Below are 27109 nucleotides of genomic sequence, written 5' to 3'. Positions count from 1 at the left end.
AAAACAGATAATCACATTGTTTGATTTTTAAAGAATTTATTTGCAAATCATGGTGGAAAATAAGTATTTGGTCAATACCAAAAGTTCATCTCAAAACTTTGTTATGTACCCTTTTTTGGCAGTAACGGAGGCCAAACGTTTTCTGTAACTCTTCACAAGCTTTTCACACACTGTTGCTGGTATTTTGGTCCATTCCTCCATGCAGATCTCCTCTAGAGCAGTGATGTTTTGGGGCTGTCGTTAGGCAACACGGACTTTCAACTCCCTCCACAGATTTTCCATGGGGTTGAGATCTGGAGACTGGCTATGCCACTCCAGGACCTTGAAATGCTTCTTACGAAGCCACTCATTTGTTGCCCTGGCTGTGCTTTTGGGATCATTGTCATGGTGAAAGACCCAGCCACGTCTCATCTTCAATGCCCTTGCCAATGGAAGGAGATTTTCACTCAAAATCTCTCCCCCATTCATTCTTTCCTTTTCACAGATCAGTCGTCCTGGTCCCTTTGCAGAAAAACAGCCCCAAAGTGTGATGTTTCCACCCCCATGCTTCACAGTGGGTATGCTTCACAGTGGGTATGGTGTTCTTCGGACGCAATTCAGTATTCTTGCTCCTCCAAACACGAGAACCTGTGTTTCTATCAAAAAGTTCTTTTTTGGTTCATATAAACATAACACATTCTCCCAGTCCTCTTCTGGATCATCCAAATAATCTCTAGCAAACCGCAGATGGGCCTGGACGTGTACTTTCTTCAGCAGGGGGACATGTCTGGAAGTGCAGGATTTGAGTCCCTGACGGCGCATTGTGTTACTGATAGTAGCCTTTGTTAATGTGGTCCTAGCTCTCTGCAGGTCATTCACTAGTTCCCCCCGTGCGGTTCTGGCATTTTTCCTCACCATTTTTGTTATCATTTTGACACCACGGGGTGAGATCTTGCATGAAGCCCCAGATCGAGGGAGATTATCAGTGGTCTTGTATGTCTTCCATTTCTAATAATTGCTCCCACAGTTGATTTCTTTACACCGAGCGTTTTACCTGTTGCAGATTTAGTCTTCCCAGCCTGGTGCAGGTCTACAATTTTGTGTCTGGTGTCCTTCGACAGCTCTTTGGTCTTGGCCATAGTGGAGTTTGGAGTGTGACTGACTGAGATTGTGGACAGGTGTCTTCTTTACCAATAATGAGTGCCATTAATACAGGTAACGAGTGGAGCCTCGTTAGACCTCCTCACAAATACTTATTTTACACCATGATTTGCAAATAAATTCTTTAAAAATCAAACAATGTGATTTTCTGGGGGGGTGGTTCCTCCACATTCTGTCTCTCTTGGTTGAGGTTTACCCATGTTGACAATTACTAATCTTTTCAAGTAGGAGAACTTGCACAATTGGTGGTTGACTAAATACTTATTTGCCCCATTGTAATTGTAAAATTATAATGATCCCTCACTTGTCGCTCTTAACGTGAAAAACCGTGAAGTAGTGTCACCCCCTCCCCTATTTTTAACATACTTTTTTTTTTTTAGGATATATAATATCGATAAGCACCAGGACGTCACGACAAGACATAAACAAGTGAGAGTTTAAGAGTCTTGATAAAAAAATTTTTTTTTTTTAAAAAACAGTCAGGAAGCTGCAGCTAGTACAGAATGCTTCAGCCAGAGTCCTCACAAATACAAGGAAACTGGACCACGTTACACCGGTTTTGAAATTGTTACACTGGCTTCCAGTGAGTCAAATGATAGACTATAAAATACTAATGCTCGTCTACAAAACACTTAATGGCTTTGGACCAAAATACATGCTTGATTTGTTAGATTCCTATGAAACATATACAGTAGACCCTTAAGGTCATCTGGAACCAGTCTCCTGTATGTTCCAAGAACAAGAACCAAACGCGGTGAGGCAGCATTTAGTTATTATGCTCCTCACCTCTGGAACAAGTTACCTGAAGGTTTGAAGTATGCTCAAACTGTTACCTCCTTTAAATCAGCTTTTATTTAGCACAGCATATCCATAACTGTCTATATATTTCAAGCTATTTGCTTTCTATTCCACTTGTGCTTTATCTCCACTGCTGATTTCAATTATTATTAGTAGTAGCAGTAGTATTTTTTTTCTATTCGTGATTAAATGCTATTTTTATGTAAAATTTTATTTCCTGTATCCAGTGTTGTTAATCTTACTGAAAAAAGTAATTAATTATAGTTACAAATTACTTCTCCCAAAAAATAATTGCGTTAGTAACTCAATTACCTGAATGTAAGAGTAATTAGTTATTTGGCAAAGTAATTGGTGATAATTACTTTTTTTTTTCCTCAAAAAAAAAAAACAAAAAACAAAAAACATTGGCCACACTATGTGAAGTTTTTTGTGAAGGTATTTGGTAAAATTGGCCCGAGCCCAATTCTTTACCCTAATTTACCCTTTACCCTGAATAAACTGTTAAAAGTTGTTAAAATTTCTCCCATAATTGCATTATTTCCCTTCTCTCTACTTTCGACATATGAAAGTTTTAAAACTGTTTCATCATTTAAAGATAGATTCAAGTCAAGATTTTGCCGATTTAGAAGTATTTTAGATAAAAAGTTACTTAGGTTCGCTAGGAAGGTTCTCTACAACAGAGCCGTCCTAAAAAGTCTACTGCTTTAAGATGGCGGCTGTCTACTAACGCATTTAGTGCCGTGTCTGTCATTTTGCATCTAGTTATATCTATATACAGTACATGTGATATCTACCATGTCTACCATATCTACCATAACATGCGGGCGTAGTTTGTAGGCTATCGGCTACAACATGTATTATTGGAGCTACCTAGCATCGCGTTTGCTCGGCGTCACAACTTTCTAGCCTCCTCCCCACTCCTGCTCTGCTCTGTCGTCTCGGTGAGTCCGTCTCCCTCAGACTTTTCGACCAATATAGTAACGCATAGTAACGCATGCCTTTCCGTCCTCAGTAACGGTAACGGCGTTGCCAAGATGAGAAAAGTAATTAATTAGATTACCCACTACTGAAAAAAATAACGCCGTTAGTAACGCCGTTATATTGTAACGCCGTTATTAACAACACTGCCTGTATCATGTATTTATTTTATTTCCCTTATTTCGATTGTCTGTTTTTACGTTCTATTGGTTTAATGTGATATTTATGATCTTCATCTGATGTAAAGCACTTTGAATTGCCTTGTGTTGAATTGTGCTATATAAATAAATTTGCCTTGCCTAAGAAGATGCTCGCCATGCTAAAGCTAATGCTACACTAACGCTACGAGTTACATTTCGAGTGTAAAGATCACTCAGTAAAACCCTTAACTCATTTGCTCCCAAAAACGTATAAATACGTTCTATTTTCAATTGTTTCAGTGTCCCAAAGACGTATTTATATGTCTTTTACGAGCTTTTTTTTTCTTTTTTTCTTCTTCTTCAAAAGACACATCTCTGGGTCGTGATTCAATTTAGCTCCATAGCACAAAGCTGAAAATCTATTTTAAAGCAATAAAAGAGGGCAGTAGCGCATTTGGTAAGACCCGCAACCCGATTCAACAGCAACGAATGGCCAAGCCGCACGGCCATGTGCCAGTGGAAGACGACCGATCGATGCCAGGCGGCGGACGACCGAGCAGAACAATTGGTAGGATGCCCGGGATGCCAAGCGCTGGACGACCGAGCAGAACGACTGGGATCACTAGTTCATCGGACGTAGCCTTTGAGTCCGTGCTGCTCACGAGCAGAACCCGCAGAGACTCAAAAAAATTCATCTTTATGAGACAGACGGCGATGAGGGAAAAGTTTAACCGGCTGTCGCGGTCAGAACAGCGTCATATTTCAGTTAGTTATGTGTAAATAAATTGTTACTTTGATATCAAAAGCTCTATTTGTCTTGTTGTTTATCTTATTTTGTAAAAAGAAAATATTATTCAGATGTTTGGGATGTAAGTGAAGCAAAAAAATAGCTGTGTATAAGTCAAAGTTATGTTTGAAATGTATGCTTTCACAAAAAGCTCAATTTCTCTGTTTTCTCATCAGAAATTGGAAAATTGCTCAAACTAAGCTATTTTCTAATGCTGATTTCTAAAGAATGGAAAAAGATATGAACTTTTTTTTTTTTTTTTTTTTGCTGAAAGAAGAGAGTCTAATCTTTTGGTGGGTTCCATGTTTATTGCAATAGAACAGAATGTTCTGTGGGCCTTGCAAAATCATTCAAAATCCAGTAAAACGGCCGGGAGCGAAGGGCCTTGCTCCGGTGAAAATGGCTGGGAGTGAATGAGTTAAAAGGCTAAACCAACATTGCATATTCTCTCATGCAAGATATAAATCTAACAATATATACAATACAGGGAAGCCTGAAGCTTCCTGGAGCAGCCTGCATTCAAGCTGCTGCAGAGTCCTTCCAGGGTCCTACTGTCAGTCAGCGGCAGTCACAGTTGCCCACACAGATGCCTGATCAAAATTCGTTTTTTATTGCCTTTTTCTTTACTTTCTTTTTTTTAATCAGCCGATGGCCAATATTGGAAAGATGTCCATATATTGGCCCAATATATAGTAAATAGTATTAAATTAAAATAAAAATTTAAAGTATAATTAAAAGTATATTTAGAATTAGTTTAACTAACTCATTGGTCTGTAACTGTCAATGACAGCCATAGTTGCACGGTTAAAAAAAAAAAAAAAAAAAAAAAAAAGCTCTGTTTTTGCATTGACCATGAAGTAATTTTAACATATTACCACTTTCAACAATCAAACAAAGTAAATGCATCAACAAACTTCCAACTGTCGGATCAGTCTGAATGTTTTCATAAATGAATTTATTGGCTGTTATTGACGGTGATAAACATCCTGGCAGCGATTGTTCAACCACTGAAACATGATCACTTACTTGGCAGCCCTCCCAATTAAATGGATTGGACATTTGTTAAAAAAAAAACAAACAAAAAAAACATCTATACGTTTACGACAAATTATTACATTAACCTTATACGTTTTATGAGGTTAGAATATTAGGGACAGCTCTCAATATCATTCAGTTATTGGCTATCGTGAACCATAATCTTTCTACCAGTGCCGATCAAAACCCTGTTGACTTCTCATGTTGTTGTTGTGTCACTTGACTCAATCGCCTCACGAGCTCAGCCAGGTTCTTCACTTCACGTTTGTTTATCCCCAGCAGCTCGTAACGCAGGCTGGAGATGTCCCTCTTGATCTCATTCAGTTCACCTGCAGGACAGTATGTTTTGTACCCAGAACATGGTGTGTACTGTATCTTCGTCTGCATATGTGTGAGCCATTCACCTTCATTCACCTCGTCGTTTTCTTTGTCCCGCTGTGCTTTCAGGATGTATCTCCTGACAAGGCGGGTCATGATCTTCTGGAAATTGGAAATAAAGGTTGGTAATTTACAATGACACGCTTGTGACCAATAATGTCATGGTGTTCGAGGGAAAACAGTAAATACAAGCCTTGGAAATAACCAAAAGGGCATGTTAGAAAATGTTATCAGGCTTTTTCAAATAAAAGTACATGAATTTGCAATAGGAAAGCACTGCAACATAGTAAGAGAGTTAGTTAGATGCACACTTAATATAACATTTTTTTTTCTGTAAATCCTCATTTAAAATTCTTTGTTTTTTTTTCAGATTAAAATCTAGGGGAAATAGTAAATTATGCCATGAAGGATGCAACAATACTCGGTTTTATATTGAACCGTTCGATACGCCCTCTTCGATTCAATACGCAAGAACATTCAATCCAAATGAAAAGCTCCCAAAATGTATTTTCCGAATTTATTTTTGTAGTCTCTCTCGCTAAAATGTCCGGCGCAGCTTTGCCTTGAAAAAACAAAGTGGGAAGTGTGGCACATGAGAATCATTGCTCATGAAGAAAGACAGAAAAAGGAAGCTTGCCGGCTTCAACGTCGTACTGATCCGTTGTTTGGCAGCATTTTGGGTGAGCTGATATGCTATCCCCACTCGTACATATTTAACAAAGACTGTCTTTACGGATACGTGCAACAAAGTCCGCAAATACAGTGGGGCAAATAAGTATTTAGTCAACTACTAATTGTGCAAGTTCTCCCACTTGAAAATATTAGAGAGGCCTATAAATGTCAACATGGGTAAACCTCAACCATGAGAGACAGAAAGTGGGAAATAGAAAAACAGAAAATCACATTGTTTGATTTTTAAAGAATTTATTTCCAAACAAGAGTGGAAAATAAGTATTTGGTGACCTACAAACAAGCGAGATTTCTGGCTGTCAAATAGGTCTAACTTCTTCTAACGAGGTCTAACGAGGCTCCACTCATTACCTGTATTAATGGCACCTGTTTTAACTCATTATCGGTATAAAAGACACCTGTCCAAAATCTCAGTCAGTCACACTCCAAACTCCACTACGGCCAAGACCAAAGAGCTGTCGAAGGACACCAGAGACAAAATTGTAGACCTGCACCAGGCTGGGAAGACTGAATCTTCAATAGGTAAAACGCTTGGAGTAAAGAAATCAACTCTGGGAGCAATTATTAGAAAATGGAAGACATACAAGACCACTGATAATCTCCCTTAATCTGGAGCTCCATGCAAGATCTCACCCCGTGGCGTCAAAATGATAACAAGAACGGTGAGCAAAAATCCCAGAACCACACGGGGGGGCCTAGTGAATGACCTACAGAGAGCTGGGACCACAGTAACAAAGGCTACTATCAGTAACACAATGCGCCGCCAGGGACTCAAATCCTGCACTGCCAGACGTGTCCTCCTGCTGAAGAAAGTACACGTCCAGGCCCGTCTGCGGTTTGCTAGAGAGCATTTGGATGATCCAGAAGAGGACTAGGAGAATATCTTATGGTCAGATGAAACCAAAATATAACTTTTTGGTAGAAACACAGGTTTTCTTGTTTGGAGGAGAAAAAATACTGAATTGCATCCGAAGAACACCATACCCACTGTGACGCATGGGGGTTGAAACATCATGCTTTGGGGCTTTTTTTCTGCAAAGGGATCAGGATGACTGATCTGTGTAAAGGAAAGAATGAATGGGGCCATGTATCGAGAGATTTTGAGTGAAAATCTCCTTCCATCAGAAAGGGCATTGAAGATGAGACGTGGCTGGGTCTTTCAGCATGACAATGATCCCAAACACACAGCCAAGGCAACAAAGGAGTGGCTTCGTAAGAAGCATTTCAAGGTCCTGGAGTGGCCTAGCCTCTCTCCAGATCTCAACCCCATAGAAAATCTGTGGAAGGAGTTGGAAGTCCGTGTTGCCCAACGACAGCCCCAAAACATCACTGCTCTAGAGGAGATCTGCATGGAGGAATGGGTCAAAATACCAGAAACAGTGTGTGAAAAGCTTGTGAAGAGTTGCAGAAAACGTTTGGCCTCCGTTATTGCCAACAAAGGGTACATAACAGTATTGAGATGAACTTTTGGTATTGACCAAATACTTATTTTCCACCATGATTTGCAAATAAATTCTTTAAAAATCAAACATTGTGATTTTCTAATTTTTTTTCCACATTGTGTCTCTCATGGTTGAGGTTTACCCATGTTGACAATTACAGGCGTCTCTAATCTTTTCAAGTGGGAGAACTTGCACAATTACTGGTTGACTAAATACTTATTTGCCCCACTGTATATTGTTGTCGATATGGCTGGTACGAACAACCTTGCTTTGACAATAGACAGCTGGACACCCCGGGACCGGTGCCGTCCATAAGGCGATTTAGGCAACTGCCGAAGGGTGGAGCAGCATCTTAAGGGCGTCAAGAAAAATATTCAAATAATATTAATGATAGCAGTATTCAAAAAATTAAAACAATAAAACAAAAGAACAACAAAACCATTCATAATAAGTCTTTAAATAATAATGAAATCATTTTTCTAGTGTGGCCTTCTGCCCGTTTCACTTTTTCCTGTGATGCGATAATTTCACCACAGACCCTAGTCTCCCTCACCACCCAGCAGACGAGCGAGCTACCTGAAGGTGCTATTTTTAGCCTCCACAATTGAGCGACGTTACGGTGACAAGTCAACTTCATGAAAAGACAAAAGCCCTCTGGGTCAGAAGAAAAAGAAAGAAGAGACCATAAACGTGAAGAAAAACAGAGGTTTGTTGTGATTTTTTTTCAACAGCATAAGCACGTAGACTTAGCGCAACTGCAAGCTAGCGGTTATTTACATAGAGTTTATATGACTTAGTGCTAAAGCAAAATTATACTGTATCATTAGCCAGGCTGTTGTTTTAGAAATATTTTCAGTATTCAGCCAGCTGTTGATTAGTTTCAGTTAAATTTACTCCCCCTCCAATTTTTGAGAAATTTGGACAAAGTCTATGGGGGACTAAAATTGTCTTGCTTACTTTCATGTGATGTGAACCACTTATACCTTGTGTTAAATTGTGCTTTTCAAATAAATTTGCCTTGCCTAAAAGTGCCAAGGTTAATTAAATAAATACACCATTAAATATGCAATTAATAATTTCAAAGTTCTGTGATATGGGGGACTAAAAGTGGATTCAAATGCAAACATTTGTTTTCGCGTCATTAATTCATTAAAATGGCGATCACGTTCATGTAAAAACATATTCAATTTATTTTTTTTTTTTTTTGCTATCATATATTATTTAATTCATTATTATTGGATAGTCCTGTGTAGTTGCAGTGCTTCAAGAATTTATTTTCTTTCAACTACGCCCATCAAAGATAGTGATCGGATCCAATAGACAGGTACAGTAGGCTTCAAGAATTTAGGCGCTATTATGGTTATGTCATGCTGGTTTCACAATCAGCAGCTATTTGAGTAATATACTGTAATGTAACAATCCACTCTCTTCTCTTTGTAGATGCTCTTCTGAAATATTTTTCCTTCTACCTCTGTACATCCTGGACCATCTTTTACAGCAAACTCATCCACATCAGCACCAAGTCCAAGCCAACCAAGTCCAGGAAAGAAGTGCACCTTCCAAAACAACTGTCATTTGAAAGTGCAATAGATGCTGAACAGACGTGTACATTTGTGTTTCAGCTTTACAAATTGTCAAAAGGGAAAGAAGTAAAAAGCTTCAAATAGCGCAATTGCTGTGTTTGCTGTCTGTCAAGCTGAACAACTTCACATTAAGTGAAGTAACAAGTCATGTTAATAAAGTAAAGTAAGAAAAACAAGACACTGTGAGGTAGAATTAGGTGCTATTTGTGTGATTAATATAAAAAAAAAAAAAAAAAAACTGGAGACAAAATGGCGGACAAGACTGAGGCGTCGTAAAGTCGATATCATGTAAGTCGAGTACGTCATAACTCGGGCACTACCTGTATTTCTAAACTACAAATACAGGCAACCCGTAAAAAACAAACAGACAGTTTCCCATACAAACATATGGGAAACTGTGTCCCATCTATTGATTTTCCACATATCAAACATCGAAAGAACAAATTAGGCATGCAGGCAGGTAAATACGAAACAGATAGATTGTTTACTTGATAAGGTGTTGGAAAAGCAGATGCGTCCATCCCAGAGTCTTCTTTTTGACGTAACTAAAACCAGAATCAGCAAAAGAAGAAAACATGAGGTAAAACGAACTTTGAAAGACTAATTTTTGTTCTTCCACCTTGTTTCGTTCCATTTCGTCACCCAGTGTAGTTTCACTGACTTTGCCTTGAGCTGCTTTCCACAGAGATCTTTTTAGTCCCTGCAGAAGTGAAGCAATCGGGCCAAGACTTGGGAGCAAGTTGAAGGGCACGGGCAGCGAACTGCTCTTCTCAAAGTATGAGAACCACAGTTTGGCCCGAGCAAACTTCCACTCCACGTCAGCCTCACCCTGCACAAGACACAGTGCCAGTTGCGAATGCCTCCAAAATTTTGGCAACAAAGCATACCTCGATTTCCTGAAAGGAGCTATTGAACATGGCGATGAGCATGTTGAGCAAGACAACCACCATGATGACATTGTAGACACCATATAAGATGTAGCCGATGTTTTCGATGAATTTGTGGTCAATGTCAATCACCACTGACTTCACTTCCGACAGACCAAAAATGGCCCAGAAGAGTGTTTTGAAGCTTTCCTCTAGCCTGTGGCGAACATATCTATTAGGTAACAATACATTACTTGACAAATGACTGTTTAGTTTTACAGAAATCATTTGACAAAGAAGTAAATGGTCAAAGCACACTAAAAGTGCGACTCACGTGGTAAAGGCATCATTGTGCTTGGCCCCGAGATAGTCTGAATACAAGTTGAACATCCCCACCATGAACGCCACGAAGACTGTGATGAAAATCACCAGGAACTTGAAGATATCCTTCACCGCCCTGCCGAGAGAGATCTGCAATGGGCCGAAACTCTCGTTGGCGGGCAAGATGTAGGCGACCCAACAGAAACTCAGCACCACCGCGATGGCGTACAGGCCCTCGGAAATGAGCTGCGGATCTGACGGTAGCCACTTGACTCGAGCTGGAAATCAGCGATACACTCATGCAGTGAAACATACGAAACGCGACAAATTATTAAACTAAATACACCATCGAGATAACAAAATGACGTCACCTCTGCAACTTACCAAGCTGAAAATACTTAATGTCTGAAGGTAGAGAGGTGTTGGAAAGGTCGACGTGGTGCTCATCCACATAACGCTGAGCGGCGTACACATGCCAAAAGGCCATCAACCGTGCACTGAATGAGCTAATGAATATGGCTAAAATGTTGAAATCCAGTATGTTCCACGGTTCTGAAACATATTCTCCAATGTCCTGCAGCCAAATGTTTTTGCATTCTTCCCAAATTTTACCTAGAGACGCAGAAAAATATAACCACATGACAAGATCAGTAAATACAGTGGGGCAAATAAGTATTTAGTCAACCACTAATTGTGCAAGTTCTCCCACTTGAAAATATTAGAGACCCCTGTAATTGTCAACATGGGTAAACCTCAACCATGAGAGACTGTTTTCCAAAATTTCCAGGTTCGCGGTGAATCAGTAACAGGCACACTTTTGCTCAATAGACAATGCTTATTGATTAGAAAATGCAGAATAAATGAGATTTATTGATTACAATCCCACAAGAGCAAGCAACGAGCATAAAAAACAAGCATAACAAGGGTAGCGATGACGCTAGATTTGAGTTTACGCTACGTTACAGCACAACCAGGTGTCCCTTAGCAATGAAAATCACTTACTGTGACAAATGAGCGGGAGCCAACGCTCCGGTAAGGCGGCGAAGGAAGTCCGCCAGCAGGTCACGTACGGATCGCCTGGCTTTGTTCCTTCGCCGCCTTAGATTTTCATTACTAAGGGACACCTGGTTGTGCTGTAACATAGAGCGAGTATTCTGGTATTGACAAACTCAAATCTAGCGTCATCGTTACCCTTGTTATGCTTGTTTTTGATGCTTGTTGCTTGCTCTTGTGAGATTGTAATAAATAAATCTCATTTATTCTGGGTTTTCTAATCAATGAACATTGTCTATTGAGCAAAAGTGTGCCTGTTACTGATTCACCGCGAACCAGGAAATTTCGGAAAACAGAGACAGAATGTGGGAAAAAAAACAGAAAATAAAATTGTCTGATTATTAAAGAATTTATTTGCATATCATGGTGGAAGACAAGTATTTGGTCAATACCAAAAGTTCATCTCAATACTTTGTTATGTACCCTTTGTTGGCAATAACGGAGGCCAAACGTTTTCTGTAACTCTTCACAAGCTTTTCACACACCATTGCTGGTATTTTGGCCCATTCCTCCATGCAGAACTCCTCTAGAGCAGTGATGTTTTGGGGCTTTCGTTGGGCAACACAGACTTTCAACTCCCTCCACAGATTTTCACAGGGGTTGAGATCTGGAGACTGGCTAGGCCACTCCAGGACCTTGAAATGCTTCTTACGAAGCCACTCCTTTGTTGCCCTGACTGTGTGTTTGGGATCATTGTATGCCGAAAGACCCAGCCACGTCTCATCGTCAATGCCCTTGCTGATGGAAGGAGATTTTCACTCAAAATCTCTCGATACATGGCCCCATTCATTCTTTCCTTTGCACAGATCAGTCGTTCTGGTCCCTTTGCAGAAAAACAGCCCCAAAGCATGATGTTTCCACCCCAATGCTTCACAGTGGGTATGGTGTTCTTCGGATGCAAGTCAGTATTCTTTCTCCTCCAATACGAGAAACCTGTGTTTCTACTAAAAGGTTCTATTTTGGTTTCATCTGACCATAACACATTCTCCCAGTCCTCTTCGGGATCATCCAAATGCTCTCTAGCGAACTGCAGACGGGCCTGGACGTGTACTTTCTTCAGCAGGGGGACACGTCTGGCTGTGCAGGATTTGAGTCCCTGGCGATGCATCGTGTTAATGATAGTAGCCTTTGTTACTGTGGTCCCAGCTCTCTGATGGTCATTCACTAGGTCCCCCTGTGTGGTTCTGGGATTTTTGCTCACCGTTCTTGTTATCATTTTGACGCCACAGGATGAGATCATGCATGGAGCCCCAGATCGAGGGAGCTTATAAGTGGTCTTGTATGTCTTCATTTTCTAATAATTGCTCCCACAGTTGATTTCTTTACACCAAGCGTTTTACCTATTGCAGATTCAGTCTTCCCATCCTGGCTCAGGTCTACAATTTTGTCTCTGGTGTCCTTCGAATGCTCTTTGGTCTTGGCCATAGTGGAGTGTGACTGACTGAGGTTGTGGACAGGTGTCTTTTATACCGATGATGAGTTAAAACAGGTGCCATTAATACAGGTAATGAGTGTAGCCTCGTTAGACCTCATTAGAAGAAGTTAGACCTCTTTGACAGCCAGAAATCTTGCTTGTTCGTAGGTGACCAAGAAGTTAGACCTCTCTGACAGCCAGAAATCTTGCTTGTTCGTAGGTGACCAAATACTTATTTTCCACTCTAATTTGGAAATAAATTCTTAAAAAGTCACACAATTTGATTTTCTGTTTTATGTTTCCACATTCTGTCTCTTATGGTTGAGGTCTACCCTTGTTGACAATTACAGGCCTCTCTAATCTTTTCAAGTAGGAGAACTTACACAATTGGTGGTTGACTAAATATCCTTTTGCCCCACTGTAGGTTGATAAGCTTAAACCTAACCTAGAATCCAAGACATGATCAGAATCTCCATCCAGGTAAAGGGAGTTATTTTCATGCGAAAGAGCTGCAAGGACCTATCTTGGACTGTTATGTTGGGCAGAAACGGCGGTCCGTTGAAGCGATCAGCAGCATTTAGGACCAGCAAACACAGGAACGTCACAAATGAGGCAGCATGAGCCACAAACTTTAGAAACGGTCTGGACATCAGCTTCCCTAGCTGATTGGTAGATAGGGAAAATACATAGGTAGATACGTAAAATGCAGAGCTAACTGTTGGACTCCAAATTAGATCTTTCCTGACCAAGATTCATTTTCGGGGTCCATCCTAACCTTACAGGAGGGTGCAATCCAGGACACAAAAGCCAAAACAGGCAGGCCCACCGCGACCCCAAGTACAAGGAGGATCTTAAACAGTGTGGTCCGCTGACGAAGTCCATACACATCCTGGTACCAGTTGGAGAGCAGCTGTTGCTGGCAGTTGGGGTGGGCTACAAACTGGCAGACATGTATTACAACAGTGTATAGAGCAGTGGTTCTTGGCCTGGGTTCAATCGAATCCCAGGGTTTCATTGAGTAAGTTTAAGGGGTTCGGGGAAAGTTAACACTCGTAGGGCTCTATTTTCATACACTGACTAAATCTAGACAAAGTGATGTTTTAGACTAGGTTTCTGAACTGTTTTCCCCCAAATTCATAGGCTTTATTCTATTTCTTTCAACTGCCAGTTCTCTATCTGACCGGAGGAGAAACTAGTTTGCTTAGTGGAAGGTTGACTCGTACTGGGTATGAGAAAGTGCAACAGACCTACAGCAAGTGTGTACTGAAATTTTGGCCTGTTTAAAATCATGATTTCAAAGTATGAAGAATCTGAACAGGATTTTGCCTAGATATTAGTTTACTAGTTAGGGCTGTCAAACGATTACAACTTTTAATCGAGTTAATTACAGCTTAAAAATTAATTAATCGTAATTAATCACAATTCAAACCATCTATAAAATATGCCATATTTTTCTGTAAATTATTGTTGGAATGGAAAGATAAGACACAAGACGGATATATACATTCACTATACGGTACATAAGTACTGTATTTGTTTATTATAACAATAAATCAACAAGATGGCATTAACATTATTAACATTATCTTAAAGTGATCCATGGATAGAAAGACTTGTAGTTCTTAAAAGATAAATGTTAGTGCAAGTTATAGAAATGTTATATTAAAACCCCTCTTAATGTTTTCATTTTATTAAAATGTGTAAAATTTTCAATCCAAAAAATAAACTAGTAGCTCGCCATTGTTGATGTCAATAATTACACCATGCTCACTCATTGTGCTGAAACGCATAAAATCCCAAACGCCAGCAGAGGGGGCCAAACACCAAAAAACAAGCGGACTTTACACTGCTGTCATTTTAATCTGTTTGAGCGGGGCATGTGCGTTAATTGCGTCAAATATTTTAACGTGATTAATTTAAAAAATTAATTACCGCCCGTTAACGCGATAATTTTGACAGCCCTAGTATTTTAAATGTATCAGTTTTGAATTTGGAAAAAAAAAAAAGGCTTTACTTTCAAAGTCTGGAGTCTTTGGTGAATGCACATGTGAAACTTCTGTGGTTTGGCACCTTTAGCAAAGTTAAGAACCACTGGTATACAATCTAGAAGAGAGTTTTTGTTAACGACTCACCTTCTTAACTTCATACTTGATGGCAAGTTTTAACCTGGCAAGGTTTTGCATGCTCTCCATTGAGTCACCATGCAAAATTGCCTCTACTTCTTCTGTGTTCTGACACATGTCCAGTAGGCCCACCATGAAGTCTTTGCATTGCATGGACAATTTCTTATAGTCATTCTAGTGCGGAAGGATGAAATACAGGTTAGCATGAGGCATTGGTTTCATATTGAAATTTTCAAAGCAAGTCAATGTTTTAATGGTTCCATAATGACCATGCACTTTTAAACCAGTGGACTGATTTCAAGATCCTTGGAAGTGGTTTAGAGTAAGGATTCTGGTTATTGGTGTACCACCTCTACAATCCCTGACAAAAGTCTTGTCACTTATCCATTTTGTAGAAACAAGGGGAGTGAAGTGAGTGGTCAAGGTGGAATTATTATTTTATTATTATTATTATTTTTAGTGAATAAATGTGCATAAGTGGACGCTTCTCCCCCTTTTTGGTCCCTGTATGCACGTACCCTACCCACCACGCGTTACAACTAGCGCCCGAACATTTTTCCTGGATCCTCAGTCATGTAAGGGATCTGTCTATTTTCTGGATCCGACGGTCCCACCGCGTCTGCAATTTTGGTTTCGGATATGTCTATTTTTTTTATTCGTCAGTCCCACAGCGGCTTTTCGGATCAGTCTATTTTGTGGAATCGATGGCTTGATCGCGGCTGCAACATTGCCATGAGATCGGTCTAATTCCTGGATCTTCGAGTGAGTAAAAACACGGATTTGGATTACTATTGCTATCTTTTTTGTTGACTATTGTCCGTGGGAGTTTTCCCCAAATCATACCAAATAATCAAAGCACTATTGCACGCTACATTGACGACAGTGACTCTGACATGGACCTTACAACAATGTTGGAGTTCGTCAGGGAACGCATGTTGGCGTACTGCTGAGCTCCCGAGTGAAGAGTGGTCAAGGTGGAAATATTTTTTGTGAATGAATGTGCATAGGTGGAAGCATATCCCCTTTTTGGTACTTTTATACACGTATCCTACCTACCACGCGTTACAATGTGCAAGACATGGATTACACAAGGTGTGCTCTTTGGCCTGTACTGTATGTAAAGCACACGACAGCTCTGGATGCTAACAATCTACATAATTATGTTGGGATAAGTTTGAAAACGCAATATGCTTACCTTGAATATCTGCTAATAAAACCGGAGTTCCCAACAGCATACACTCTCGCTCCCAGCCGGAGTTCCCAACAGCATACGCTCTCTCGCTCTGTTGTCATTGAGACGTTTGCCCAACTTTTGTCTTATCAGGTATTTGCTGTACGCATTTTTCCCTGAAGCTCGTCTTGTGAACGACCAACAGTGCTGTCCTGCTCCTCACTTTTCAGATCTGGTCCAAATAGGAAGGGTAGAACCGACGACATGTTGGGAAAGCTAACGAGTGACACACTGGAATTTCGGCAACGGGCCCGGTGACGTCACGCACAAGAATGGCGACCTATCACTTAAAATAATTTTACAAACTTTATTAAAACAAAAACATTAAGAGGGGTTTTAATATTGAATTATTATAACTCATACTAACATTTATCTTTTAAGAATTACTTGTCTTAAAAATAGAGGATCCCTTTAAATAATGATTATCATGCTTGTTTGAATTGGCATGCTGTGCTTATGGAATGTCTGAGCAGAAGGGATTCTGAAATATCCAAATCTTAGTATTTAGGGGCCTTCAAACATAGGGCAGTCCACAAGCCAAGTCCTTACAGTCCCTGACAAAGTCTTGTCGCTTATCCATTTTGTAGAAACAATTGCTAATAACCTGACTTTTAATTATTCAATTGGTTTCAGAAATGGCTCATATGAAAGCTAAGACCCTCCCAAATGATGTTGAATGTAGAAAAATATATTTGTTTCACTGAAAAAAAATGTATCCTTTAATGAAGACATAAAGGTCAAATTTTGGCAAGAGATTGAAGTATGCGATGGAGCACCATCCTGCTGCAGAATTTGTCCCTTTTTATGGTTAGGAACGTAAGATGCAGCTAAGATTTGTTGATATTTCAGACTATTTATGTTGCCTTCCATCCTCCATATCTCTCACGGTGTAGACAATTAAAAAACCGTGTGGCATTTGCCAAGGCCCACAGCCTGTCAAAAGGATGGACACTAGAAAAGTGGCAAAAGGTGGATTTTTCAGATGAATCTTCCATTGAATTACACCACAGTCGCCGCAAATATTGCAGGAGACCTACTGGAGCCCGCATGGATCCGAGATTCACTAAGAAAACAGTGTAGTTTGGTGGTGGCAAAATCATGGTCTGGGGTTACATCTAGTATGGGGGTGTGCGAGAGATCTGCGGGGTTGAAGGCAACATAACTAGTCTGAAATATCAACAAATCTTAGCTGCCTCTTACATTTCTAACCATAAAAAGGGACAAATTCTGCAGCAGGATGGTGCTCCATCGTATACTTCAATCTCTACCTCAAAGTTCCTCAAGGCAAAGAAGATCCAGATCCTCCAGGACTGGCCAGCCCAGGCACCAAACATGCACATCATTGAGCATGTCTGGGGTGGGATGAAAGAGGAAGCATGGACGAAGAAACCCAAGAATGTTGATGAACTCTGAGAGGCTTGCAAGACTGCTTTCTTTGATGTTCCTGATGACTTCATCAATAAATTGTATGAATCCTTGCCGAAGCCCAAGGAAGCCATACGAAATATTAAATATGGATCTCACAGCACCACTACTTAGTTCGCTTATGTTATGTGACATATCTTTGTATTTAAAGTACATTTTTTTGTTCAATTTTCACACTAATTTCCGTAGGCGACAAAAATTTTGTCTTGCCAAAATTTGACCTTTATGTCTTCATTAAATGATAAATCTTGTTTCAATGAAACAAATATATTTTTGTACATTCAACATCATTTGGTAGGGTCTTAGCTTTCATATCAGTCATTTCTGAAACCAATTGAATAATTAAAAGTCAGGTTATTAGCAATTGTTTCTACAAAATGGATAAGCGACAAGACTTTGTCAGGGACTGTAAGGACTTGGCTTGTGGACTGCCCTATGTTTGAAGGCCCCTAAATACTAAGATTTGGATATTTCAGAATCCCTTCTGCTCAGACATTCCATAAGCACAGCATGCCAATTCAAACAAGCATGATAATCATTATTTAAAGGGATCCTCTATTTTTAAGACAAGTAATTCTTAAAAGATAAATGTTAGTATGAGTTATAATAATTTGATATTAAAACCCCTCTTAATGTTTTTGTTTTAATAAAGTTTGTAAAATTATTTTAAGTGATAGGTCGCCATTCTTGTGCGTGACGTCACCGGGCCCGTTGCCGAAATTCCAGTGTGTCACTCGTTAGCTTTCCCAACATGTCGTCGGTTCTACCCTTCCTATTTGGACCAGATCTGAAAAGTGAGGAGCAGGACAGCACTGTCGGTCGTTCACAAGACGAGCTTCAGGGAAAAATGCGTACAGCAAATACCTGATAAGACAAAAGTTGGGCAAACGTCTCAATGACAACAGAGCGAGAGAGCGTATGCTGTTGGGAACTCCGGCTGGGAGCGAGAGTGTATGCTGTTGGGAACTCCGGTTTTATTAGCAGATATTCAAGGTAAGCATATTGCGTTTTCAAACTTATCCCAACATAATTATGTAGATTGTTAGCATCCAGAGCTGTCGTGTGCTTTACATACAGTACAGGCCAAAGAGCACACCTTGTGTAATCCATGTCTTGCACATTGTAACGCGTGGTAGGTAGGATACGTGTATAAAAGTACCAAAAAGGGGATATGCTTCCACCTATGCACATTCATTCACAAAAAATATTTCCACCTTGACCACTCTTCACTCGGGAGCTCAGCAGTACGCCAACACGCGTTCCCTGACGAACTCCAACATTGTTGTAAGGTCCATGTCAGAGTCACTGTCGTCAATGTAGCGTGCAATAGTGCTTTGATTATTTGGTATGATTTGGGGAAAACTCCCACGGACAATAGTCAACAAAAAAGATAGCAATAGTAATCCAAATCCGTGTTTTTACTCACTCGAAGATCCAGGAATTAGACCGATCTCATGGCAATGTTGCAGCCGCGACCAAGACATCGATTCCACAAAATAGACTGATCCGAAAAGCCGCTGTGGGACTGACGAATAAAAAAAATAGACATATCCGAAACCAAAATTGCAGACGCGGTGGGACCGTCGGATCCAGAAAATAGACAGATCCCTTACATGACTGAGGATCCAGGAAAAATGTTCGGGCGCTAGTTGTAACGCGTGGTGGGTAGGGTACGTGCATACAGGGACCAAAAAGGGGGAGAAGCTTCCACTTATGCACATTTATTCACTAAAAATAATAATAATAATAAAATAATAATTCCACCTTGACCACTCACTTCACTCCCCTTGTTTCCATTTGACTGGAAATTCACAAGCAGCACATCGTGGCATTTTACTTTGTGAGTTTAGGGCAACAATAAGCAATTGTTGAACACGCTACACATTTGGAAATTATTCCAATGACGTCATCACTGCGAGCCAGCAAACCATGGCGCCAACTAACGGTCAAAATATGTAGTAAATATCATAAAATATTGCCATTGATTTAACATTTTATGTGTTTCTAGCAACATATTTTAGTACAAGAGAACAATTGTGGTTTATTAGAGCCTACATATATTTAAGGTAGAGGATCACTTTAAAAAGAAATTGCACTGAATAACTGTCTGCAGGGTCTCAAACACTCCCGTCCTGAAGCCAAGTGTCCAAAGGCAAGTCCTTGAAGAATAAGCTCTTGCCCTTTCAAAAATCTTTAATTTACCTTGAACTCTTTCTCAGTGCTGGCCAAGACTGCCAGGTCATTGCTCAACTCTAGTGCCGTCATTACTGGATCTTCGTTTGAAAGCGACAGATAGGCCGGACTGGCAAGACCTTTGTAGGGATCGATGCGGAACTGCGCGTGTCTGAAGGAGTCCTCAGTCTGCTGCTGGGTACAAGCACTGCATTGGCAGAAGTAGTCGTGGGGCCGCTGGATACGGGCCCCCTTGGCGAGAAGCAGGTGCAATATCTCATAGCTGTGGAGCTGCGAAGCCAGGATGATGGGTGTAATGTCATTAGAGAAAAGGCTGCCATTCTCATCGTAAGCAAATAGGTCTCGATGTATGTCCACTTGACTTGGACAAGATGACAACCTCCGAACATCCGTAAAAGCCGGGTGGCTCAAAATGGCTTCCACGATGCGTACGTAACCTTTACGAATGGCTAGGAGCAATGCGTCGCCCACCCTGGTCAGTTCTTTCCGCTCCAGAAGCAACTTGGTGATCTCCAAATTCTCATTGGACACTGCCAACTGCAGTGCTGTTTGGCCCATGAAGTTGACACTATTGACATTGAGGTCCAGCAGGTTGTCTAGCAGGCGCCGCACCTTGGGAACGTCACTGCTCATAACAGCCTCTAGGAAAGCTTCGTCAGTCAGGGAGAGACTGGAGCAAGAATAGGCGTGAAAGAGGGAGGCAGTGCCTTGTAAGGCTGGTCTCGAGAGACTGGTTGACATTTGTCACATTTGCTGTGGCACCTGGCATCTGAGAAGAACGTAAGGTTGACTCAATTTGTGCAATTAAATATGTTTCTTAGTGCCATTGACAGTGACAGACATCAAATCAATTTTAACCGGCCAACGAGTTAATTCATGAAATAACAATAAAGCTGTAGGAACAGTAGTAAGATTGTTGATATGTTTCCATAGTGTTGGAAATGGTGATATGCCTTAGTTGCCTTGGTCAAGGTAAAAAGAATTCATTTTTGGAGCAGATTTGGTTTGTCTATCACCGTCAATGGCAGCCAATGATTAATTGGGAACTCAACTCAAATATTTTTTTTCTATGAGATTCTGTTGTATATTGCGGAAAAACACAGACAAGACTAAAAAAGCAGTTTCTGCTCTTGCCCTCCTGTTTAAAAGAAACTGCTGTATTATAAGCCAAAACAACTGTTGTGTTTGCTAGAACAATAAGTCTATATGCTGTCATAGCAGATTCATGGCGCATGAAGCCCCCAAACTATTTTCAGTTTGCCCTTTTTACCCTGAAAACCCCCATTTACAGACGTCGCGCAACCGCTTTTGTTTCAACCCAGCCATAAAACAAAGGTAATTAAACATATTTATTATTCAAAATGTCTGTCATTTTTAGCTTAGAATCATTAATTGACATCTAATTTTTAGTTGTTTTTTTTAAAGTGACTTTAAATAATTATTCACTCGCATTTGTAAACTTTTAAAAAAATTACGTTACAGTGAAAAAAATGGCGTCAGTAAAAAAGTCACGGATATTTATCTCATAACTATCGCTTGATTGTATTTTTTTGTTTCTGTCGCATTTTTTCCGATATGTTAGATAATAAATAATCGATCCAAACAAAGGAAAATTTGGAAAAAAATGTTTAAAAAGGTAAATATATGAAAAAGAACATCTCTGGTGTCCGAAAATGTCATTGCGTGTAATAGGCCTGAACAATATTGGAAAAAACTATTGTTGCGATTTTTTGGGGGGTTTGCGATATATTGCGATATTATATTGCGATATTAAAAATATATATATATATATACATATATTTTTAAAGAAATTTTCACTAGATGACTTGAATAGCTGTTTGGAAAGACTTTGGATGACTCACCATCACCACAGTGTACAGTGATCCCTCGTTTTTTGCCATTAATGGGGACCAGAACCCGCCGCGATAAGTGAAAAACCGCGAAGTAGCGCATCCCCCCAACCCCATTTTTTTTTTGTGTGTGTTTTTTGTGCTCAATGTATTTATTCAGATTTAGTATTGGAAAGAGATACATATAAGACATGTTTTTTTTCTCACTTTTTCCACCAAAGTGATTTTAAAAATGTATATAAATAAATGGGTTTTATGCACTTCAAATGTCATAATTATGATCAGTTTTAAACATAACTGGCCAACCAAATCATTTTTGAACAAGAATAAAGTACTGTAGTAGAAAAATGCTTGGCTTTATTAAATGCTTCTGTTTATCTACCTTAGCTGTGACTCTTGGAGTGACATGTAGAAATTTCAAACTACTCATGATCACTTCTGGCATTTATATTATATGTCTCCAAAGTCTCCACACATACACACATTCATCCAGCGCGGCTTCCTGGAGAAACCTCCATGCCGTCCGTGGAATAAAATAAATAATAAATATTAGTGGAAACGGATTACACTACACAAGCACTTTATTATACTTGATGATAACACTTGTGTATGTAAATCTAATGTTTGTAGATTGTTTTCTTCTTGGAGATGAAATGCATGTGTGGCAGCTTAGTATTTTAAAAACCTTTTTTTTTTTTACATAGTGTTTTGACAGTTGTCATATTTTCGGAATCAAAGCACCGTGTACCGGAACAGCATTCCGACCCTGAATCTTATACCGAAACTGCGTTCTGGCCCTGAATCTTATACCGGAACTGCTTTCCTGACCGTTCTGGCCCACTTTCACCCCTGGGTATATAGTCCTATGGTCTCATTCATTTTCATCTAAACAACTGTCCATATGTCCTGCAGAGAGCTTCCGATAAGTGATTATTACTGTCTCCCCACGAAGGACACCACCCACAGACTGATCATCTGCCTTCCTGACTGACGCCCTCGAACAGTGTCGAAGGAGGTTGCACCTTGCAAGGACACCCGTCGCGTGTCACACAGCCTTTTATACATTTAGTGTACGAGCTACATTTGCTTTCTTTGCATGCAAGAGTCCCTCAAGATCAGCACATAATGTTCGGTGGGGGCCATGTGTAAAAGTGAATCACAGCCTGGAGTAAATCTAATTTTTCTAATCGGTGATTGCATTTGAATAATGCGCAGCTTGTAATTGCAGTTTATGATGATCGAGCGAGACTTCCCCTTTCATCTAATTGTAAGCATTGTTGGGAAGGATTAACTCATGGCCAATTGACATAGCGGATGTGCACTCACAAATCACAAAATTAGGTACAGGTGTGCACGCCAAGAAAGATGCCGACTTTTGATTGATAATGTTAATGTCAAAGACGTATTAATCAAAGCAATTATCGCGGTTGTTCACAGTGCTGTACTCTGCCAATATTAAAACCCAATTAAACTTTGAGGACATTTTTACATTTTGAGAAAATATTTACCTTTTATTAATACAAATCTGATTCCTTTAGTAGAGATGCACTAGATTTAAGACTGCGTTGTCTCATTTTATACTCATACAAAAGCAAGCAGAAATTAATTACCCGGCGCATCTTGGTGGTAATACTAAAACAAAAAAACAAAAAAATGATCCTACTCTATTTATTTACTCACCTCAATCAAGTCAAATCTGTCCTTCAATTCTCCATCAGTCCCTTCACAGTGGAGTTGAATTCAATTAGAAATAATTACGGTAGCTCTTTTGAAACTGAATCCTGTCATTCTCATTTGCCTGCCAGGGACTGTGTAACCGACCAAGAGGTTGTGGTCACCAACCACACCACATTTTTGTGTGAGGTCACACTTGGGATGTGCTATGTGCAGCCGGTGTCATCCCACTGAGCGCAATCTTTTGAAATGAGAGGGTGTTGAGATTTAATTATGGAGGTACCATACTTACACAGTTACAGTTATGTGTATAGTATTCACATAATATGTGTTATAGTAGTTATTAAAAGAAAATGTGCTTTATTAAAAACATTTTCATTCATTCATTCACTTGTTTATTTCCGGCCATGATTTTCCTTGTCAAGACAGCAAGTATATCCAGCTCATATAAACATATAACAAAAAGAGGAGCAAAACTAAGTAACATAACAACATCAACTACATGCCTGAAAAGGAGTGGGAAGAAGAAAACTTATTGAATCCCACCCCTATTCTCATCTAATTAGGAACAAAAAAATCTTGCGACTTCCTTCCAAAAATGTAGGCAACCAAAAATCAGTTCAAACAGTTATGTACAATTACATTTTTGTAACAAATGTTGTCCCTTGACATGAAGTTTTGACATCTATCGCCATCAATGGTAGCCAATAAGTTAATAACTACAGATATCAATAGTTAAAAAAAATGGCATGGGTTGAGTATAAAACAGCAAGTGTATATTCATATAATCTTATTTTGTATACTAAATCATTTTTACACCATGTACCAGCAAGTATCATCATGGTAATCCACATGAAAAAACTGTGCCATAGTAGGACCAAGTTTTTATTAAAAGTTAGGCTATTATATTACTCCATATTTTAAATTGCTTTGAGACACTGTAACATCATGCATGTATAAAATATACAGTAAGTGACAGAAACCAGCTAAAATATGACTTATTTAATCATTCAATTAAAATAACGCCCACCTTCTCCAGGGGCGCTGGAAGTCACTCACAGCATGGGGGTGCTGAGCATCTTATTGTTTTTCCCATCCAAAAACAGCCATTTCGGTGCAAATTTGTAATGCTCACTTTTTCTACTGAAGCATGCTGGATAGTTTACGCACTACTACCAGGCTACTTCAAAGACAGCGTTCTATTTTACCTAGTGTGTGTTGGAGTTTTTGTATTGGAAATAAAAGCACTCGTGTATTATAATGCAAAATCCCGCAGCTAGACGGCGCAATGACACAAAAACACGTTAGAAAACTGAAATGTCCAATAAGACTCAGTTTAACAACCACTTTTCACAACACTCAAATAAACTGCACACAAATATATCCAACAGCGCTCTGCACTGCGGCAGCTCAACAGCAACAACAAACAATAATATCGCTACAATATGAGTTGTTGAAGTTCTCCCCAGTCTAAATCTGCAGCTAACGTTTCCTCGCACTATTATAAATGATCATAATCTTCATTTTCAACCTCAAATTGAATAATAGAAAATTTCACTGTTTTTGAAAAGAAAAATTCGTTAATTCATTTGTGCTCAATGTTAACGCCGGCTCTGTCAACTTGTTAATTTTTCCGTTCCAATAGCTCCTTATCCAACGTGACCTGGTAGCAAGCTAGGTGTCAAAGAAAAAAAATATTTTTCAAAAATATATACCTGTATTAAATACCCAAAGTTAAATACGCTATTGTTTCAATATTTTATTTATTGATTTATTTTCAACACACACACAAAAAATCTACCAAAACACTTTTTTCCCTCCCCAACACCTCTTCACCCCACTTCCCGTAAGGCAAGCCAAGGCAAGGCAAGGCAAATTTATTTATATAGCACAATTCAACACAAGGCAATTCAAAGTGCTTTACATCACATGAAGATCATAAAAATCACATTTAAATCAATACAAGGTAAAAACCAAGACAAAAGATTGAATTTAATCACAAATAGAATAAAAATAAATAAATAAAAATAAAACAAAAATAAAACCACATTACACCGGTTTTGAAATCGCTACACTGGCTTCCAGTGAGTCAAAGGATAGACTATAAAATACTACTGCTTGTCTACAAAACACTTAATGGCCTTGGACCAAAATACATGCTTGATTTGTTAGATTCCTATGAGACATCTAGACCCCTAAGGTCGTCTGGAACCGGTCTCCTGCATGTTCCAAGAACAAGAACCAAGCAGGGTGAGGCAGCATTTAGTTATTATGCTCCTCACCTCTGGAACAAGTTACCTGAACGTCTGAAGTATGCTGAAACTGTTAACTCCTTTAAATCAGGGCTAAAAACGCTTTTGTTTAGCACTGCATATCGATAACTGTCTATATATCTCAATCTACTTGCTTTCTATTCCTCTTGTGCTTATCTCCATTGCTGATTTCAATTATTATTTAGTAGTTTTTGTTTTATTTTTATTTATTTATTTTTATTTTTATTTATGATTAAATGCGATTTTTATGTATAATTTTATTTCCTATTTTGATTGTCCTGGTTTTTACGTTGTATTGATTTAAATTTGATTTTTATGATCTTCATGTGATGTAAAGCACTTTGAATTGCCTTGTGTTGAATTGTGCTATATAAATAAATTTGCCGTGGAAATGAAGCACACATATTTTCCCCCTTTTTTTTTTATTTATTTTTTTTTTTTTAGCTTTGTCGCCTTCTGCTGGACATTTGTGGTACCTGCACAGCAACCGTCGCCAAGGAAGTGCGTCCTGACCTGTTGAATTATGGCTACAGCGTACACAAACCGACAGGTGAGTGTGTTTCTTTTCAACTAAATTTGTTAAATTAGTCAAAGAGGAGGTTGACTAAAACACTATTAACGTTTTGCCAATGAGTGTGTCAAATTTTGGGGCAGTTTTATGAATATTTTTCATCGTGAACGTGCTGGTTAGCTTGCTAAACTTGCCACTAGTAAAAAAAAAAAAAAAAAACCTCAGGGTTTTACATATATTTTTATTATTTTATTTAAAATTACGGGTCCACATTCTACATCACTTTGACATCATAAACGTCACGGCTCTACAACAAGGATGCGGTACGCAGGGAAAACTTCCTCAGCCGAATGTTTTTTTTCTTTAAAAGAAATTAAACGACGTCATGTCAACTATTACAAAGCTCGTGTAGAGCAGCTGGCGGATAGGATGTTCGGTCGAGTTCACGAGGGCAGCGAGATTATTCCTGCTCCCAAATGGCTGAAATACGTGTGTTTGTTGTTCCCACACAGAGATGAGTAATGTCGAGCCTCCAGCAGGAGAGAGAAGCTCTCGTTAAGGAGCAAAAGGTGAACAGAGAGCGAGTTCGCAAATGTGTGCAGGAGACCAATCGCAGACGCAGGTATGGCAGACTAAAACATCTTTTTTAAAAAAAACAACAACAACAAAAACGGTGTGCATAAAACATACAAAGGGATTAGACGTCTATTGCTGTCAATGGCATTGAATCATTAGCCTTATCAGAGGCAGTTGTCAATACGGACAGGCATTCAAAAGTTAATACCTTTAACCTTTTATATGGCAAGTGAATATTTTTGGGCATTTAAAAAACAGGTATTTGCAATTGTTTTAATATATTTTTGTTTTTATTTATTTATATTTTGAGGTTTTTTTTTTAGATATAAATATATACAGTGGGGCAAATAAGTATTTACTCAACCACTAATTGTGCAAGTTCTCCCACTTGAAAATATTAGAGCGCCCTGTAATTGTCAACATGGGTAAACCTCAACCATGGGAGACAATGTGGAAAAAAAAAAAAAAACAGAAAATCACATTGTTTTATTTTTAAAGAATTTATTTGCAAATCATGGTGGAAATAAGTATGGTCAATGCCAAAAGTTCATCTCAACACTTTGTTATGTACCCTTAGTTGGCAATAACGGAGGCCAAATGTTTTCTATATGTCTTCACAAGCTTTTCA

The 27109-nt window shown here is 39.2% G+C and overlaps 2 protein-coding genes across 3 annotated transcripts in view; one reads left to right on the top strand and one right to left on the bottom strand.

Moving 5' to 3' along the window:
* Positions 1 to 4813: 4813 nt before the first annotated feature.
* On the bottom strand, positions 4814 to 23322 carry LOC130917470 (short transient receptor potential channel 6-like). Of its 2 annotated transcripts, none has more exons than XM_057838913.1 (12): positions 23128 to 23322; positions 19607 to 20366; positions 14758 to 14922; positions 13401 to 13565; positions 13071 to 13287; positions 10543 to 10770; positions 10172 to 10436; positions 9859 to 10069; positions 9591 to 9800; positions 9460 to 9516; positions 5283 to 5358; positions 4814 to 5207 (listed from the first exon to the last, which is right to left on the bottom strand). In XM_057838913.1, the coding sequence occupies exons 2-12, from the start codon at positions 20336 to 20338 to the stop codon at positions 5059 to 5061; spliced, it is 2475 nt and encodes an 824-aa protein (XP_057694896.1). In that variant the 5' UTR covers positions 20339 to 20366; positions 23128 to 23322; the 3' UTR covers positions 4814 to 5058. The 2 variants fall into 2 exon arrangements, with proteins under 2 accessions (XP_057694896.1, XP_057694897.1); XM_057838914.1 differs by having other exon boundaries at positions 9859 to 10054.
* LOC130917471 (uncharacterized) overlaps positions 22420 to 27109 on the top strand; it is an 18019-nt gene continuing 13329 nt past the window's right edge. The window contains exons 1-3 of the mRNA XM_057838915.1: positions 22420 to 22517; positions 25839 to 25944; positions 26418 to 26527. Coding sequence (XP_057694898.1) covers positions 26427 to 26527 — 101 coding nt within the window. The 5' untranslated portion in view covers positions 22420 to 22517; positions 25839 to 25944; positions 26418 to 26426. The remainder of the gene's footprint in view (positions 22518 to 25838; positions 25945 to 26417; positions 26528 to 27109) is intronic.

Source organism: Corythoichthys intestinalis, chromosome 6 (genome assembly GCF_030265065.1).
Source record: "Corythoichthys intestinalis isolate RoL2023-P3 chromosome 6, ASM3026506v1, whole genome shotgun sequence".
NCBI lineage: Eukaryota > Metazoa > Chordata > Actinopteri > Syngnathiformes > Syngnathidae > Corythoichthys > Corythoichthys intestinalis.
Note: the sequence above shows the minus strand (reverse complement) of the source record. Positions and strands in the feature narration are given on the sequence as shown.